Source organism: Strix aluco, chromosome 11, assembly GCF_031877795.1.
Source record: "Strix aluco isolate bStrAlu1 chromosome 11, bStrAlu1.hap1, whole genome shotgun sequence".
NCBI lineage: Eukaryota > Metazoa > Chordata > Aves > Strigiformes > Strigidae > Strix > Strix aluco.
Genome location: NC_133941.1, coordinates 16,806,799 through 16,825,671, shown reverse-complemented (window position 1 = coordinate 16,825,671; position 18,873 = coordinate 16,806,799). Strand labels below are relative to the sequence as shown.

The 18,873-nt window shown below is 65.8% G+C and overlaps 1 protein-coding gene across 1 annotated transcript; it reads right to left on the bottom strand.

The window, feature by feature from the left end:
* Window positions 1–820: 820 nt before the first annotated feature.
* Window positions 821–15,848, bottom strand: SLC38A3 (solute carrier family 38 member 3). The gene is made up of 16 exons (XM_074836315.1): window positions 15,707–15,848; window positions 7,847–7,998; window positions 7,636–7,720; window positions 7,425–7,540; window positions 6,843–6,916; window positions 6,670–6,762; window positions 6,507–6,588; window positions 5,608–5,690; window positions 5,390–5,448; window positions 4,786–4,959; window positions 4,572–4,651; window positions 3,964–4,064; window positions 3,735–3,859; window positions 3,120–3,264; window positions 2,521–2,624; window positions 821–2,412 (listed from the first exon to the last, which is right to left on the bottom strand). The coding sequence occupies exons 2-16, from the start codon at window positions 7,954–7,956 to the stop codon at window positions 2,308–2,310; spliced, it is 1,536 nt and encodes a 511-aa protein (XP_074692416.1). The 5' UTR covers window positions 7,957–7,998; window positions 15,707–15,848; the 3' UTR covers window positions 821–2,307.
* Window positions 15,849–18,873: the final 3,025 nt, after the last annotated feature.

The following is an 18,873-nucleotide window of genomic DNA, read 5'->3' as shown; positions in this document are numbered from 1 at the left end:
GCCCGGCGTGGAGGGAGCAGGGCTGTTCCCGTGGGAGCGGGCCGCGGTGCTAATAAGGCTTCGTTAATGAGCTGGCGCTGTGCCCTGGCCCGGGGCTGGCTGGATAAAGCCCCGAGCCCGCAGGCAGGGGGAGAGAGGGGCCCGGGCTGGGGCGGGGGGTGCAGGGAGGGCTCACCCCCACTCCACACCAGCAAGTGCTGGGGGGCTTGGGGCTGCACCCAGGGGATGTTGGGGGGCCCTGAGGGCACCTGCTGCCCTGGCACTGGGCTTGGGACGCCTCCAGCTCCGCTCCCCAGGGGTCCCGCTCGCCCAGAAGTCCCACTCCCCCAGGGGTCCCGCTCCCACGGGCATCCTGCTGCCCCATTCTGGCCGCACCCAGCAGGTCTGCCACAGGCCAGATCCGTGTGTGGGAGCACAGCACCCCCTTGCACCTGCGAAGCCCTGCCCCCCGCCCCGTGTGCATGTCCCCCCATCCCCGTAGGCCTGCTGCCCCCCCCGGACTGCCGCCGTCCCCGTGCGGGCATCCCCCGGTGTGTGTCCGTGTCCGTCCATCCGCGTGGGTGCGTGGGAGCATCCATATGTCCGTGCTGTCCCCAGGTATGTCTGTGCATGCGTGTGCACCGACCGTGTGCATCTGTGGCCGCAAGTCTGTGCTGTCTTGCTGTACCTCCGTGCATCCATGTGTCCGTGCTGTCCCCATGTACATCCGTGCATCCATGTGCACGCGTGTCCGTCAGCCGTGCTGTCCCGGGACGCTGCGTGCCGGGTGCCAGCCTGCGTGCCGGCTCCTCGCCCGCCCCAGTGACGCCCGAGACCTGGGCACGTTCACATCTTTATTCTCACTGCCGGAGGCTTCGCCGGCCGGCCTCCTCGCCAGCACAGACATCGCCCCCACAGATAATTTAAAAGCGTCGCCCCCCCGGCACAGCGCAGGGGTGGCCACGGGGCAGCCGGGCTGGGGACGGGGCCAACGGGACCACGCTGCTGCCGGCAGTCGCGGGGTGATGGCGAGGGGCCGCAGCAGTGCCCCGCACTGGCACCGGGTCGCAGCCCCCCACCTCCACCCCATACAGATATGTACATTATACAGAGCTACCCAGAGCAACACAACGCATTAAAAAAGATCTACTCTTATATACAGTATTTATAAAAAGCATCCTGGCCTCCACCACCCCGGTAAAAAAATACGTCTCTTATGTACTTCACCGCAGGACAGCCCCCCCACCCGGGCTGCCCCCCCATGCTGGGAAGGGAGGCGGGGGGTGAGAGAGCCGCTCTCCGGGTTTTGGCATGGTGTGGGGCGTCCCAGCGGCATGGGGGGGTGGCTGTGGGGGGGCTGTGCGGGCCTGGGTGCTGGCCCTGGGTGCAAGGCGAGCAGGGCCAGCTTGGGTTGCAGGGGTGCCCATCACCCTGGCGTCTGGGCACACAGACAGGGGGGGTGGCTCTGGAGCCCCAAGCTGCCCCCAACCCTCTGCACCCCTCACCCGCACCCCTCGGGGGGGCCAGGCCCCGGGCAGCCAAGCCACAGCACAGGCAGGATGCCAGCGGGTGCCAAGCCCCAGCAGGCGTGCCACTTCCCCAAAGCGATGCGGCCGGTCCCCCAGCACGGCCTGGGGATCACCAGGGTCCCGTCTGCAGGCACCGGGAGGCAACCATTCCCCCGGCAGGCTCAAGAGCAGCGGGCTGGGTACCATGGGGGCCAGGGTGCCCCGTGATGCCAGGGCAGTAGGGTGGCATCTCTGCAGGGGCCAGGGGATGGCAGGGGGAGAGGCCAGGTGGGCGTGGGTGCTGCCACAGGTCCAACTACTCCGCTGGACACCAGCCGCCCATGGACACTGTTCATCAGGGCTCTCAACGCTGTCTGGGGGGGGCCAGGAAAGCACCCCAGTCCTCGGCCCCCACGGCGGGCAGTGCCCCACGCCCCTGGCAATGCCCACTGCCGGCGGCTCTGGGTGTGCAGAGATGAGCTCCACCTGACAGCCAGCTCCCGGTGAGGTAGGGCAGTATTATTCTCCCCATTTTACAGATGGGGAAACTGAGGCGCGGAGCAGGGAGGGTACCCTTTGGAGCGGGGGTGGGGCACAGCACCTGCCCCAGGCTCACTGCCCTATCCCGGGCACAGGTCGGGGGGTCCCCGCACCTGCCATGGCTCATACCCCCTCACCACCACTGCAGGTGATGGGCAGTAACAGCGGAAGGTCCCCAGGGAAGCCCGTCGGGGCTGTGGCACAGGGACTGAGCCCAGGGCCAGCTCTCCCTGGGGCACCGGTGGGTGGGGGGGAGGTTGGCATGGGCACCCGGTACTGGCTAGTGGCTGCCGCCGCTCTTCCCCCCACCCGTGGCCCAGTCGATGATGATGAAGCTCAAGCTCATGATCATGAAGAGCACCCCAAGGAGGGCGAAGCAAGCAGCCTGCAGGGACAGGGAAGCGGGTCAGGGACAGCCAGGGTGACAGGGTCTGCAGCCCAGCCCCGGGACTCTCGTCCCTGTCCCCATTCCCCACCCCCACCCCATGCTTACCAAGATTTTGGGAGTGGAGCGCAGCGGCTCCTTGTCCTTGGGCATGATGCGGATGTAGAAGATGGCAGGGAAGATGAAGATGAGACAGGGAGCGGAGGTGGCACCTGGAGCAGACAGGGACAGAGCGGGCAGGGGGCCCCCGCCCCACGACTCAGCCCTGCCAGCCCCACTGCTGGGGCAGCTCCTGCCTGCCCCCCTCCAGCCACCCCCGGCCCTGGCAAAGCCTTCCAGGAACCCAGGGACGCTGTGTCCTGGCACTGTCCCCACCCCCCCCCAACCCCCCCCCACCCCCGCAGCCAAGGCCTTGGCACCAAGCCAGGTGCCGAGCAGGGGGAGCCCAGCTTGGGGGATCAAGGGAAATAACCAGGGGAAGAGCCAGCGCCGGCCCGCAGTACAGTAAACATCCAGCAGCCCCCCCAGGAACCAGCTTGCCGGGACAGGGACGGGGACCCCCACACGCCACCTGATCTCGGCAGAGTGAGAAGGGGAAACTGAGGAACAGAGGGGTCAGGCAAAGCCCAGCAGCAGGCAGGGGCAGGCGTGCTGCCCACAACACCCAGCACCCCGGGGGGGGACAGGAGCAGGGCGCTGCCACACACCGATCATGCCAAAGATGCCAAGGATGGAGGGGGCGAAGATGACCAAGAGGTTGATGAAGGTCAGTAGGACCACAGCGATGATGATGTGGCGGATCCAGCTGAAGTCCTTCCCTTGGAACAGCATCTGCTGGATGGCCCGGCGCACCTGGGGACAGGGCGGGATGTCACACTCCATCCTTGGATGCAGGGCCCATCCCACCCCCTTGTCCCCACAGACCTGATGGTTCCTGTCACCCCTTCCCCTGCCCCAGCCCCAGCCCCATGGCACCACTGGTCCCTGTCACCCCTTCCCAGCCCTGTCCCCATGGTCCTGACAGTTCCTATCACTCCTTCCCCTGCCCTGGCCCTGATGCCCCACTGGTTCCTGTCCCCCCTTCCCCTGTCCCAGCCCTGTCCCCACAGCCCCGCTGGTCCCCATCACCCCTGCCCCAGTCCCTGTCCTTGACACCCAGCTGGTCCTGTTCCCTGATCCCTGCACCCCGCCAATCCCTGCCACCCTGTCCCTGAGCCTCAGCCCCATCGTTGCCTCAGTTTCCCAATTGGAAGCCTGGTGCTGAGGTCCTGTTTCAGCTGGGGGGTGGAAGTGTCACCTGGCATCCCCATGGGGCCACTCACCGGGAAGAGGACGATGGGGACAGTGAGGGTGACAGCCGTCAGCACAGCCACCCGCACACACAGGATGAGCACATCGAAGGGGTCCACCTTGTTGTACGTGTGCAGCAGCTCCGACTCCACCCGGCCTGTAGGCACCAGTGGGGAGCCGCTGGGTGAGCACCAGCACCACCACCCCTGCCCCAGTGCCGGTGTGCTGGCAGGGCCCCCAGCCCCCTCCCCGAGGGCTCACCATAGAACGTGAGGTAGCCGAAGAGGGCGGCCAAGAAGTACATGAGGTACATCACCATGATGGAGATGTTGGAGATGCACTGCATCTTCTTCTTGGAGGGGCTGTGGGAGATGACAGGCTCAGCACAGCTGCCGCGGCACCCACCGGCACCACCCACCCACCCAGCAAGGAGAGGTGATACTAGAGCACCCTGGGGTGCACAGGGACTGTGTGGAGAGGGGCTGCATCCCTCTTCCTGAGCTACGTGATGGGTCAGAATCACCCACCACCAACCAACCAGTCACCCACACACCCTGACCCACTTTCCGGGGGTCATAATCACCCATCACCAACCAGCCACCCCCCACCCACCCCAGGTTATATCACCAGTTTCCCACGGGTGATATCACTCCCCACCCACCCACCCACCCACTCCAGGTTGTATCACCCACCTCCTGGGACTGATATCACCCATCCCAGGTCCTTCCACCCCCCCACCCACCCCAGGGTCATATCACCCACCTCCCCACGATGCCCCGGCACAGGTCCCACACCCGGGTGGCACTGCCTTTAGGTGGGTGATGGATGAAGCCCACCCCTCCCTGTGGGTGCCCCCACCCAGGACTCACTCTTTCAGCTCGGTGTAGATGGGCAGGACCTCGGGGTGGCAGACGAAGGCAAAGGCCATGATGGGGATGGTGTACGCCGTCTGCATGAGAGGAGGGCGGCTGAGCACTGCGGGCCAAGCTGGTGGGTGCCACCAGCACCGGGACCACCCACCTTCATGGGTTGCAGGGGGTGGGGGCTCACCCAGAGCCCCAGGGGTGCATCCCAGGTCCCTACCTGGGAGTTCAGGGTGAAGAAGCTGGGGGTGCAGGTGCCCTGGTCAGGTGCCTGGAGGATGGTGTAGCCATTCTGGTAGTCACTGGTGCTGACAGGGGTGGCATTGAGGCTGCCTGTGAGGTTCCCCTCCTGCTCAGGGAGCGGGCAGGGGATCTGGAACTTCTTGTAGATGACCTGGGGTGGGAGGGACATGGGGACAGTCAGCGCCCAGAGCCACCACCCCCCAGCACCTACTGCCCAAGCCAGCGCAGCACCTGACAGGAGGGTGCCCCTGCGGGGACCCCTCTATGGGGCACCATTGGCCAGCAGTGCCCCCCAGTCTGCCCCGACGAGGGTGGGCAGTGGGACAGAGTGGGGCAGTGGCACATGGAGAGGCCACACGCGTCGTTTCCTCCCCCAGCATTCTCTCCCTTCCCCTTTCCCCGGCACTCAGCTCCTTCAGACAAAAATAGCCCAGCAGTGTGACAGCACCGGCCACGGTGTCTCCGCAGCCCGGAGCACCTGCTGCCCCTGCTGTCCCCACAGCATGCAGCCCGGCCACACGCCGGGGTGCGTGGCTCTGCTCAGCATCCCCAGCCACCGGCACGTGTCGGCAGGTGCTCACCGAGATGAGGAAGAAGCCCATACAGCTGAGGGAGAAGCCGCTGGCGTAGCCGAGATAGCCTGGGGAGGGAGGAGAGCGGCCGTTGGGTGCGGGCAGGACCCTCACGCTGGCTGGATGTCCCCTTCTTGCCCACCACCCCCCCCAGGATGGCACAGTCACCCCGCAGGAGCCCCAGGTTGCCAGACCCCGGTGCTGCAGGCAGCATCCCCCTGACTTACCCAGCTGCTTCATGAGAGCCAGGGGCAGGATAACAGTGACGGAAACCAGGATCACCAGGTAGTTCCCGTTCATGTACCAGTCCCTGGAAGCAGAGGGCCTGCTCACCACCCCGCTCTGCCGGGGCACGGGAGGCACAGGCAGCCATCGGCAGGGGGTTGTCTGCCCTCCGGGGACACTGGCATCCCCTGCGGCTGGCACCCCTGCTGTGCTAACATCCCCAGGGACCCCCGAGATGGCAGCCCTGGGAACGCCTGAGGCCAGTGTCCCTGGAGGCCCTTGAGCTGGGGTCCTGCCTACCCCCATAGTGGTACACCCCCAAGGGCTAAAGCTGCTGTGGGCAGGCTGAGAACCGCTGTTCTCAGCACGTTTGCCTGTGGGCAGCCTGGGGTACCAGCACCTGAAAGGGGCCTCAGCCAGGTCCTCAACAACCCCAGGCAGAGGGAGCTGCCCCCAGCCACCCACGGGGCAGGACCCCTGCCCAGCCCTGGTCCCACATGCAGTCAAGCAGCCCAGAGCCTCCAGGGTTGAGCCTGGCTGGAATGCCCAGTCCCGGTCTGGTGGAGGTCCCAGTGGCAGCTCTGCCCAGCTCTCACCCCCTGTGCCACTGGGTGGGGATGCAGGCATGGGATGGGGGGAACCCATTCCCCATCAGAGCTCCTGTCCCCCACCCCACAGCCCCAGGCTCTGCTCAAGTAGGTAAGCCTGATCCCAAGGCGATGTGAGGAGCAGGGATTGGAAGTTCAACCCGGTTTAATCCCATCCAGGGGCTTACTCATCACTGACAGTTATCAAAAATAGTAGTGGCTTAATGGCAGTAAATCCCTGCCATGGGCTGCACAGCTGGAGCCGAAGCCCCGGCGCCTGCCCGGGGGAAGGCGCGCAGGCAGGAGGCACTCACGTGGTCTTCTCCTCCAGGTTGAGGAAGGTCTGGATGACGAGAGGCACTTCAGATTTGACGATGTACAGGTAGCTGGACATGGCTGGAGGGCAGAGCGAGATCATGCTGTGTCAGCGTGCTCCAGTCCCAGCCCCGCCAGGTCCCCCCCCAGTCCCGTCCTCACCTCCAATGTTTTGCAGGGTGATAGCGATGGCCGCGGCCAGCTTCCCCGGCGTGCCGAAGGCTCGGTAGCCCAGCTGCTCGTAGGCGCGGATGCCTGTGGGACAGGGAGCGTTGGCGGGGTGAGGGTCCGGAGGCGACCCCCTGGCACGGCCCCACCAGGGACCCGGCACTCACCCACAATGCCTGAGGACTTGAGCAGCAGGTGGATGGAGTAGCTGGAGAGCAGGGCCACCGCCGTCAGGAGGAAGCTATGGGAGGACAGCACCGTCACCAGCGGGTCACAGCACCAGGCTCAGACACAGTCGGGGGCAAACCCCGTGGGGGCAGGCTCTGCCTGCAGGCAGCTGTCCTGGCAGGCCACCCGGCGCCTCGCCTTGGCTCCAGCTGGGTGCTGACAGGGTGGATGGGCCTCAGGGTGTGGGCACCCCACAGCCATGGGGCTGCCCCGGCCCTGTGGTCCATGTCCCCATGACCATTTGGAGCTGGCACCCACGTACTTCAGGTCACATGGGGAAATCTGGTCTTGTATTAAGGAAGTCAAGCCTTCCTCCTCCCCAGTGGGACACAGCAACCCACAGGGGCAGGCAGGCTCATGCCAGGGATGGGCATTGCTCAGGCAGCAGGACACTGGTCCCTGCATCACCCCACGCCAGGGACCACCTTCTCACCTGCCCCCCTGGCACCCAGCAACCCCCTTGGAGGAGCCCCCACACCCAGACCCTCCTACCCAAGTCCCCGCAACCGCGTGGCACTCACAGGAAGAGGATGATGCCGGTGTTGGCCATGGCGTAGGCCAGCCCCAGGATGCCGCTGCCCATGATGGCATTGCTCAGGTTGAAGACAGACATCCCAAAAGACGTCTTCCCTTCAAACTGCATGGACGAGACATAACAGGGAGGGGACGCACTGGTCACACCAGGAACTACCCCCATCCCACCACCACCACAGTGCCTGTGACGATACTCACGTCGGTGAAGTGCGTCTGCTTCTTCTCGGCGCCGTGGGGCAGGAACTCCTCCATCTCTGCTGTGCCAGACTGGTTCTCCTCAAACCTGGCCACCGGAGGGAGGGGGATAGGGCCAAAGCAGAGCCAGGGGCCACCATGTCACACAAGAGCAGGGAGCAGCCAAGAGGACTCCCCAAGCCCCTGGCACCCCAGCTTGTCCCGGGGTCCCTACCTGTCACCCGCCAGCGAGGGGACGGTGGAGGCGGTGAGCGCGGCCACGTGCTTCCCGTTGGGCACCAGTTCCACCATCTCAGCCTGGAGGGGCACATCCGTGGCATCCATGGTGGGGAGGTGGCTGGGCTCCCTGTGGGCTCTCCTTGGGCTCTGCACAAGGGGGACAACAGGGGTCCGGCTCTGGGCAGGAGCACCGGAGGGGCTGGCCTGGTGTCCCACAAGTCCTGCATCCACCGGGGATGCTGGAGTCTGGATGTTGAGCCCACCAGTGCTGGTGGCACCGCAGGGACAGGCACCCGGGGATGACAGGGATGCCAGCCAGGCATCACCGCAGCTGGACTTCTCCCTTCTGTCTGCTCAACACACAATGCTCCGTGCAGCTTGCCCCAGCTCCAACAGCCCCACGAGGGTCCCCAGGGGGGACTATCCCCTCACCTGACCAGCCATCCTGCAGCCCACCCCACAGGACCGCTCCGCTCCCTTGCCCACAGCACGGTGCCAGCCCAGCCCCAGAGCCTCCGTCCACGATGCCTGCCCACCTCCACTGCCCTGCCCGCAGCTCTCAACTCTGTGCCTCAGTTTCCCCTCCCAGAGACAGGCACCGACAGACAAGCTGGGGTGTTTGGGAGGGCAGCTGGGGACGGGGTGGGGAGCTCGGGGACCCCCCCAGCCACCCCCGTTACATAAAGCCCGAGGCGCTGCCCAGCGTGAAGGGCTCACCTGCATCCCGCCGCCCGGGGCCGGCACTGCTGGGGTGCCAAGGCAGGGGGCTTGGGGGCACGTCAGGGCCGGACAAACGGAGCAGGAAAGAGCACGGGGCCGGGAGACAGCTCCTTGGCAGGGGAAGGCAGCCGGGCTGCCGAGCGCGGGACGCCTTGGCACGCCGCACAAAGCCGCCTCTGTGCAAGCCCCAGTCCTCCCCGCCCCGCTGGGAAACGGCACAGGGTGGCTTTCTGGGGCAAGCTGGCAGCCGGGGCAGGGTCCCCCGCCACCCCCTGCCGACCTGCTGGGCTGGGGTCCCTGTCTTCACACTGGGGCCACATCCTGCCAAGCGACGATGCCACCCAGCCCGAGGTGAGGGCTGGCCGGGATGCAGCACGGTCCCCAACCCGGGGAGGATGCTGCTGCCCCATCACCCCAGTGCCTGGGGTGCCTGCGGGGTGATCAGGGAACATGCCAGTCTTTGTGCTCCCAGGGGATCAGTGACCCTGGGGACCAGGCAAGTCTTCCCACAGCACTGCCGGGGGAGGGAGACACAGGGGACAGCAGCCCCCCCAGCATGCAGGGGAAGGATGCCGCAGCGGGGTGCAGGCACCAGCACCTTTGGGCTCCGGAGACACTGCCCTGCCTGTCCAGGCCATCAAAGAGACCTGGCAGGGTCATCCCAGGCCACGCGCTGGCTACCAGCAGTGCTGGGGGGGCCAAGCACATAAGGCTGGCCCAGGGCTTGAGGCACATGTCTTGGCCACCCCACCTGCAGCACCCAGCCTGGCGGAGAAACTGAGGCAGGGCGCCAGCCAGCAGGGACCACAGCAGGGAGGCTCAGCCATGCGGGGGAAGAGAGGGAAGCGCAGGGCGGGCGCTGGGCGATGATTTATCCCCTCTGCTAGGCCTCCGCTTGGGCCAGATCCAGACATGAACAAGGCTGCCAGCACGTCCAAACGCCGCCGTTAACTCTGCACCTTCCCGCTGCCACGAGCGGGCATCGCTAAAGCCACTGCTCCGGGTGCCCGGCTTGAGGGGGGCAGCCAGACCCGCAGTGATCCATCACCTCCCCAAACCGCCCCCCCCCAGCGCCACCGGGCTGCCCACAGGCAGGGGTCTGCTGCATCCCACCAGCAGCGGGCAGGAGCTTCCCTGCTCCTCCTGCCTGCTCCCCCGCGGGCGCCAGGGAGGCTGGGCGCTCTCCTCTGCAGCCCCTTTCTTCTCTCAGGTTATAATTACACCTCGCCGGGCAGCTCAGGAAATACCAGCTTCTTCCCCGAGCGCCTCTCGGAATAGCAAGCGGCACGGCTGGGCTCATTTCGCATGCACCGGGTTTAGTGCCGCCACCCAGACGCTTCCTCCCGCCGGGCAGCGCTGGCACAGCCCTGGCACAGGCCTGGCACAGCCCCGTCACAGGCCTGGCACAGCCCCGGCACCGCTCGCCATCACCTCCCCGGCCAGCCCCGGCCTTTGCCCCTCGGCCAGGGTCTCCTGGCAGCAGCCGGGGAAGTGGGGGAGATGAAAGGGGAGGGAACGAGAGATGCTTCGATCGGGCAGAGTGTGCCCTGCCTGCCACTGTTTGCCTTGTGATAAGGCCGGGCAGAACAGCAAATACATGGAGTGGGGGATGGCCCCGGGGGGGTGACGTGGGTCCCCCCAGGGCTGGGGTGGCAGGTTCACCCCTGTCCCTCTGTGCCCACCTCACTTTGGGACCCTCTGCTACGAGCAAAGAGCATCTCCCCAGGGATCTCATCCCACGGCGTGCCAGCCCCGAGAGCCCCAGCCCATCGCGGGGCTGCCATGCTGTCACACTGGCAGGATGCTGCCATCCTTGGTGGCCCATGTGTCACCCAGTATTGTCCCCCTCCTGACCGCCAGCCCCAGCACCCACTCGCCCACCCTGATGGCATGGGTACGGCCACACATGTGGGCACAGAACCCCCCCACGGTGGAACCCCGGGCTGTGTCCCTGGGGGTGCTGAGCCAGCTGCACCGATTTCCCGGCATGCGCCTCTGCTGCCTGCCGGCCCCGGGTGACAAGGACAGCAACAGCCCTGCTGTGCGGAGTCCTCCTGCTTCTCCATACCCAGCTCCGGCTCTCCTGGGGGCTGCTCCTGCTGTCCCACTGCTCGGTGATACCTGGGACATCGTCCACCCCACCGACCCTTCGTCACAGCTGGGCAGCCCGAGCTGGGCCCCGGTGCCGTCCCGCAGCCCCCCCGCGGGGAACGCCGAGCCGTATGCGTGGGGCGGCACGTACCCTCCCCGCCGGCCACGTCTGCGCACCAGGGAAGGCTACGTTTGGTCTCGCACGCCGTGTCCCGGCCAGCACAGATGCCTGCCCCTCCTCGCCAGGATGGGGACACGTGTGTGGGGCGGCAGGGCTCCCAAATCCCTTCCCTGCCCTGGCAGGCAGGCAGCAGGCAGGCAGCAGGCAGCCCTGGGCTCGCCCCAGCCCCCTGCCAGCCTTCCCCAGCGGCCGGGGCACCACAGTGGGGGATCCAGTCCTGGAAGGGGCTGCATCCCTCTGCCTAACTTCTCGCTTCCACCCAGACTTTACTTAAAAGGTGGAAAATCCCAGCTGGGAGCAAGGCACAGCGGGGAGCGGGGGGGGTTAGGACAGGGGAGCTCTGTTGGCAATGCCAGCGGAAGGTGTCCATCGCACCCGGCAGCATGGCGAGGAGCACACATATTACCCCAGGAAAGCCTGGCCCTTGCACTATGCCGGTTCCCGCGCTCAAGGCACAGCACAGCACAGTCCCTGCCGGGACACGCCATGCCGGTGAGAGTACAGCAACACATAGGGACGGGCAGCGCTGCCTGCCAGCCCTGCCTGCGCCACGCGGTGCCAGCCTGGGGTGCGACGACCCACCGTGTCCCTGCAGGCCGTGACACCCATCCATGGACACCCACTGCTCTCTCTCATGGGGGATGAAGGTGCCGGGTCTCCCTGGCAGCAGGTGGGTGAATGCCCAGGCTGGGGACACCCCACAGGGCAGAGACCCCTTTCCCATCTTCTCTCCCTCTGCAGATGAATCCTGCAGGGCTAATCCATCCCAGATGGGCCCATGGGACTATTCCGGGTGGTAATCCGGCTTTAGCGCCAAGCCTGCCGCAGCTGCCAGCCTGCGTGCTCGCAGCCAGGTACCCTGCTGCCACTGGCGTGTGCCGGGGGGGGCCAGCAGCATGGCCCCCCCCATCCGTGCCCGCCTGCCCAGGTGGCTGTTCGGGTTTCAGCGGAGCCAGGCACAGAGGTCTCATGTTCCCTGGGGCTGCGCTGGTGACAGCCCTCCCAGAGAGACAGGCAGTGTGGGCAAGTGGGCAGGGACACCAGCTGTGTCCCCCCACTGCCATCAGCTCCCAGCCCTGGGGTTACCCCCGGCACCGCTGCTGGGCACGGGGTGACCCCAGCCCGGGGTGTTTGGTCAGTCCCCAGCACCAACGTGGCCACAGGATTTTGTGGGCACGTGGCCCTAAACCTCAGGGGCCCCTGGGCGTCACCTCCCTAGGGAGACTGGCCCCAGCAGGGCAGGCACAGGCAGTGGGGACCCCCCCACAGCTCCCCCCAGGCAGCCCTGGGAGCCTGGGCGCTGGGAGCAGAGCCAGCCTGACCCTACGGGAGCAGGACCTGCCCTTCCCCCCCAGCACAAGCAGACGTGGCTTCCCCCTGACCTGCCTTCCTAAAATTAGCACCCCAAACCTGTTTTTAAACCTATGGCATTTCTCCCACCCCACCTCCCAGCCAAGCAAAGACAGTGCCATTGTCCTAGGGACAGCGAGCACCCAGAAGGGCAGATCCAGCTGTGCAGGGGTACAGCTGGGCACCTCACCTTTGGTGTGAGGTCTCTGGGGTGCACCCCAAGTGCACGGGGACACCAGCCGCCGTGAGGAGGGACAACTGGAGACAACCTGCCCAGTGCACAACTGGAGAGCCCCTCCCCAAATAGACCTGCTGGAAGCTCTGGTGAGACAGCCCCACCAGAGACCCTCATGAGATAGCCCCACCAGACAGCCCCTCAAGCCAGTCCTGCCCATGGTCCCAGCATGAGCCAGGCAGTGTGGCCACCACTCCTGGGCTCACCCAGACCCAGAGCGACCTAGAGTTTCAGCCCCAAATACTGCACCATGGCTCAGCCTCAGGCCAGGCAATGCCCCTGATGCTGACGCTCCAGCCAGGGCAGAATTGGCAGCGGCAAGAAGGAGCAAGCTGCTCTCGAAGCTGCTGCCTCAACTAGAGGGGCTTCGGCAGCACCGACACCTGCCCCAGCAGCTCCAGGCTGTCCTCGCCATGCTGTGTGGGGAGTGGTGTCCACCCAGGGTCTTCCCTCAAAGAGCACAAGTGGCCCCTGTGTCCCCAGGAACGGCTCTGCCTGGGTCCAGGGACATGCCCGCAGGCAGAGCGTGCCAGCGGCTGGGCTGGCTCATGGCCACCATCCCACAGCAGTGGACGTGCTAGGGTCTGGGACACACCAGGGAGGGGAAAGGCACCGCAGGGAAGGGGGTGGCAGAGCCAAACACCACGGGGGAGGCCATGGGGAGGGTTTTTCAGAACCGGAGCCATGGCATGGCTTAGCCACAGCAATCTCCTGCTGGTTGTGTGCCCCAGGACGGGGCCACAGAAGGGAGTGAGGGGACACGGGACAGGGACCAGCCACCACCATCACGCCACATCTTCCCACGCCCAAGCACTGGTACCAAGGTGAGCTGGGAAGAGTGGTGGAGAAACTGAGGCATGGGTCCGGAGGCCAGGCAGTGGCAGAGGAGCCATGGCCAGCACTGGGACAGCCCGGGCTGTCGCTGACACAACCCGATGTGGAAGGAAGGTGTTGAGCCCATGCGGGAGGTCAGGCAGCTGGCAGCGTGGGGACAGGAACAGGAATGGTGACAGGGTGGGCACAGGATGAGGCCAGCGGCACCCAGCATGGCTCTAGGGGAGGCCAGATGAGACAGCAGCTTGAGCCCAAAGAGTCTCAGCCAGCTCTAGGCTCGATGTCAGGGTTTGTGTTAAATTTAAAGCCAATGTACTGCCTGTCAGGAGCTCAGAGCCACCCAGGAAGGATGGTGGCACATATGGTGGCACTGTGGGGACTGATGGGCAGGTAACACTTTAGGTTTTCTATTGCACCTCTGGAGACACATTTCGCCTTGGAAGTGAGATGCTTTCCAGGTGTTCCCACTCCCTAAAACACACCAGCCCTTGGCAGTTGATGGCAAAAAATCCAAGCTGCCATTTGCTGCAGGCAGATGTGCCAGGGACACCAGGAGGGACCGACCTCAGCCACAGTCTCATGTGCCCCACCACCACCCTGGCACCCCCAGCACAGCACCCTGTCCCAACCAGGGGCCACGACCTGCCCAAGCCCCGTGGGACCACCACTGTTCCTGGCCCTGCCACTCTCGCCATTGGGCCACCTCACTCGCCTGGTGTCTGCTCCCTGGTCTGGGGACAGAAGGACCACCCTGGCTGTCCCCCCACCAGCACAGTGGACCCAGCCGGCCCCGGACCTGCGTCAGCGGCCGGGGAGGTGCGCGGCAGTCGAGACCCATGCAGCGAGGAGGGTCGGAGGCACGGGGGGCCCGTCCCATCCCCGACCCACCTCTGTTTTCTCAAGGGCTGCGTTTCCAAAGGAGCCCGTGGGATCCCGCTCCTTCCCTCCGTCCCCACGCGCCAAGGAAAATAGGCTCTGCCGGTGCCTGTTTGTTTGCCGTGGCTGTGGCCCCGGCGTGTGATTACAGCTGCAGCACGGCCGGGTGCTGCGGGGCCCTTTGCGCCTCAGCCAGGCTCCCCCGCAGTGCCGGCACCCCCCCATACCACCCTCACGCTGGCTGGCGTGCCCCCGCTGCCCCCCAGCATCCCCGGCCACCGGAGCCAGAGCATGCCAGTGCTAGGTCCCCAGGGGACAGGGCAGCATTGCGGGGCACGGAGGGCTTTCTCTGGGGTGCCCCCACGAAGCCAGGGATGAACGCACGCTGGTGGCCAGCAGCAGGGACCAGGCAGGTCTAACGGCTCAGCTTGGGCCTGATCCAAACGCCAGTGGAAAATTCCCCGTCTACTCCGCGGCGGCTCGGCTCGGCCATGCCCTCCGCAGCCAGCTGGGGCTCAGTCCTGCGCTGGGGCTCTGCTTCCCCTCCATCCCACCTGCCAGGGACTTGCTGAGTCCACTGGCTCGCCCTTGCCACCGCAGAGCCAGCCCCCGGCACGGGGAGCCCGAGGCCAGCAGCTGCCGGCCATGCCTCAGTTTCCCCTCGGGGAAGGTTTCTCTCTGGCAGGACGTTTGCAAGCCGCCCCGGGCAGAGCAGGCCGCCGTGCTGGCTGGCATGGGACACGCGTGGCCGGCGGGAACGCAATGTGCCGCCTGCCTTTCCACACCGCCGTCCCGGCCAGCCAGGCTCTATAAATACCCTGGCCTGGAGAAGCACCGCACGCACGGCCAAGCTGAGCCCCGGCAGTGACCGTGACGGCCGGCAGCGCTCTCCCCAGCCATGCCCCCCGCCACGCACCACTCCTCGCCCCGACACCCTGACACTTGATCCCAGCTGTGACCGCTTCCAGCCTTAAGAAACACATGTCATTCCCACGGACAATTAAAAATTAAAAAGGGAAAGAAAAGGGGGTTTGGGGGTTGGTGTTATTATCAGCAAAGTGGACGGCAATGCCGAACCCCCCCGGCATCACACTGCGGACAGGAGCTTTGCCTGGGCGTTAGGGTGGAAAGGCAGCAAGGCAGGGCTCTGTCTTCCCTCTGCCCTCGCAGGATTTGTTACCCACCCGTGGGAGGGTTTCAGCAGACAGGGAGGGAACTGGCAGGAGGAAAGCAAAGCAAACAGCCCCAGGGCGCTGCCTCCTGCCCGGGCTGCCGGACCCCCAGAGCCTTCCCCCGGTGCTGCCGGGGGGGACTTGGCCGGCTCCGGGAAGAAGAAGAGGAGGAGGGGAGCAGGGGATTACGGGGAGCACCGGGCTGCGGGAGGAAAGCGGGGCCCGGCGGGGGGCGAAGGGAGATGGGTCGGAGAGGGGGTTAGAATGGGGTGCGGGGGGGGACCAAGGGGAGACGAGGAGTCCAAACCCCCGGCAGCCTTCAACCACGGAGTTTCCCGAAGAAGAAGGTAAAAAGTACGGGGGTGCGCGCAACTGGGGAGACTGGGAGGGACTTACCTGCCCCCCTCTCCGGCGATGCCTCTGCTGCGGGCTGGGGCGAGCAGCCCCCGGTGGCCAGCCCCGCGGTGCCGCGGATTAGAGGCTATCCTGCGGCCGTAATCCCGGCGGAGCCGGAGATTAAACCGGAGCCGGGCCCGCCCCCAGCGCGGCGGCTCCCAATCTCCGCGCCGCCGGGGCAGCGTCAAGGGGCAGCGCCGGGGAGGGACGGGCCGCGGTGGGGGGAGCGCGCCCGGCCCCGGCCCCGCCTCGCCCACCGCCCCATCGGCTATCGCCGCCCCGCCGGGCATGGCCACCCCCCGGGCATCGCTGTCCCACCGGGCATCGCCACCCCACCCGGCATGGGAACCTAAGGGAGCATCCCCGCCCCGCTGGGCTTGGCCACCCCACTGGGCACCGGTGCCCCGCCGGGCATGGTGACCCCACCCGGCATTGCCACCCCCCCGGGCATCACCACCCCACCGGGTACCCACACCCCGCTGGGCATCACTGCCCAGAGCCCCCGGGGGCTGCTGCTGGCGGCCAGCGGCTGGCTCTCAAAGCAACCGCGCTGTCACACTTGCTCTAATCTAACCTGAAGGGCCAAATCCAGCACGCGTCGAGTGCGGGCACTGGGTTTTCTCCACTCTTAGGGAGGGGCAGGGGCACCCGACAGCCCAGGAAGGCCCTCCCCAGCACCCCGCCCCACAGCCAGGTTCTCTCCCCATCCTGGGAAGCTCCAGCCAGCCCAGCCGGCTGCCCGGCTCGGGGTGCCCACTGCCACCCCAGCACCTCATCACACTGGGAGCAAACAATCCATGTGGGATCATCCCAATGTCACCCAGAGTGGGGAGCACAGTCCGGTCCCCCCCTCCAGTCTCCATCAAATTTCCCCTCTTGAGCTGAAACACCTCTTTTTTCATGGAGACACAATTTTGGGGTCTACCCCTACAAAAGTGCCCCAAAGAGGAAATTTCTTCTCCCAAGAGCATCCCACATGCTGCAGGAAGAGCCAGGAGCTCCTGGCCAGCCACCAGCCTACAGGTTCCCTGCCCCTTCCCAAGCGCTGTCACCCCTGAACTGCCTACTGCTCCTCTGCCCTGCCTGGCTTTTACTTCAGAGGAAAATCTTTGGGGTCCAGGCTGCAGCGAGGCTGGAGCTTGATGCCCCCACCTCCCCGCGCAGAGCAGCGAGCCCTGCACAGCTGCCGCACGTTGGCAGGACGGCTCCGCACGTTGCTGTGAGGCTTTATTTGTGTTACACATATCTTTCATAAATCCTTGCGAAGCCTGGGGCGGCCTGGGATGGAAACGACTCTGCCGGCCGGCAGCGAGTGTCACCATCGGGCTGGGAGGAGGAAAACCTGCCCTCGCCCTGAGCAGCGGCACCCTCTCGCCCGGCCATGGCGGGACGTTAAATATTCAGTGGCAGCTCTGCCCTCGCGCTCCGGCAATCCCACGGCTCCTGTTACTGCTGCTCTCCTTTCGCCAGAGACACCCATTAACTAATTTCTAATAACAGCAGCATGCGTAAGTGCTGAACCAGCGCTGGCTGGCACGCTGGGGGACCGGAGGCAGCCAGGTTTGGCAGGGTGGCGAGGGGGGAGTCGGAGGCACCCAGAGCCATGGGCATGGCTGGGCTCAAGCCATCCGCTTAACCCTTCCCCTGCCCTGGCGAAGGCGGGCACCAGCCACGTGGCATTGGTGTGGGGATGTCTCCAGGGACAGACGCAACGCACCTCACCGGGGTTGTAAAAGGAAGCCTGAGAGGTACCGCCCTGTAAGCAAACACGGCGCCGGTGGCTGGGGACAGGGACAGGCAGCGTGGCCCAGCAGCGTGGAGTGCAGCACCCGCCGGTGGGGTGGGCATGTTAGGGGGCTGGAGTGCAGGCAGCGACTCAGAGCCTGCCTGCTCCCTCCCAGCCTCCAAATGCTGCCCTTCCCCTTCTCCTGTTGGCACAAGTGAAGCCATGCCCCCTTTTTATCACCCCCTCTCTTGTCCGGCATGTGACACCCATCTCCATTGTTTCCCCCTTTTCAGCTGGGCAGAGGAGATGCCCATGCCATCCCCACCGTGCTCAGCTGAAGCTTTGCAGAAAATCAAAGCAGTGAGGAGAGGAGGAAAAGGGAGCACAGATGTCCCCAAACCTCTCAGAGCCCATCCCAGAAGGTCCCTGCACCTCGCAGCTGGCTCCCTCCATCCTGGGGCAGCCATGCATGGGGCGAGCTGGCACAGGGAGCAGTCCCCTTGCCACGGCTAGGGGCTGCCCGGGAGAGGGGTGGGCCAAGACCCTCCTCTCAGCCCCCCGATCCCCCCAGCCGACGGTGCTTTCCCAGCACAGCCGGGGACAGTTTTGCCGCCAGCTCTGGTGGTGTCAGGCCTGTGCCTGGGCTCCAGCCGATTGCAAAACTGCAGCCGTGCGGTTTTCTCCGGCCAGCTGGAAAGTTTGACGCTGGATTCCCGGATGTGAGGAGCCTTCGGGGGAGCGCAGCACAGCACGTCCCGCCAGCAGCATCCTGCCTCGCCGGTGGCGGGGAGCTGAGTGCCGTGCTGGCTCTGCCATGCCACAGTCCTCACCCGCAGCCCACCTCTGTGAGGTTTGCCTTCCCACCAAGCCCCCAGTCAAAAGCTGCCCTATTTTTTATCCTTCAGCAAGGCTTGGAGATTCAGCAGATTAATGCTAGCCCATAAAACCCCTCAGCCTTGAGAGTGTCCTGGCGTGGACGAGGCTGGCCAGGACTCAGCCATGGAGCAAAGGGTGTGTGGCTGGGGCATTCTCCACTTGCCACGCTTTGTTTCCTCACCCAGCCTCTGCGCCTGATGCCTGCCACTGCTCACCACTGCCTGCCATTCCCGGGGCCAAGATGGGAGATGGCAGGAAGATACAGTGGAGATAATGGTTAGATTTGCAGCCCAAGCAGTGTTCCCTCCGCCCCCACCACCGCAGCCTCTCAAGCAAAAAGCCTCCCGGCACTTGTCCTTGCCGGGAACACACCAGCGGGTGCCTCCAGTCACTGGCATCGGCCGTCCCACAGGCACGGCCCCAGCACCTCCCCAGCAGCTCTGAGAGCCCCGCTGCTCCCCGCTACCCCATTGCCATCACCAGCACCGCGCTGGCAGAGTGGGGCACACCAGGAGCAAGTGAAAGAGGCTGGGAAAGACCGTGGCAGGAGAGGGATGCCTGCGGC

Coding starts and splice junctions, on each gene's coding strand:
- SLC38A3 (XM_074836315.1), bottom strand. CDS start 7,956: ATGGATGCCACGGATGTGCCCCTCCAGGCTGAGATGGTGGAACTGGTG. Junction 6,917..7,424: donor ACCGGCATCATCCTCTTCCT/GTGAGTGCCACG, acceptor GTCCTCCCATAG/CTTCCTCCTGACGGCGGTGG. Junction 2,625..3,119: donor TGGCATCTTTGGCATGATCG/GTGTGTGGCAGC, acceptor TGTCTGCTCCAG/GTGCCACCTCCGCTCCCTGT.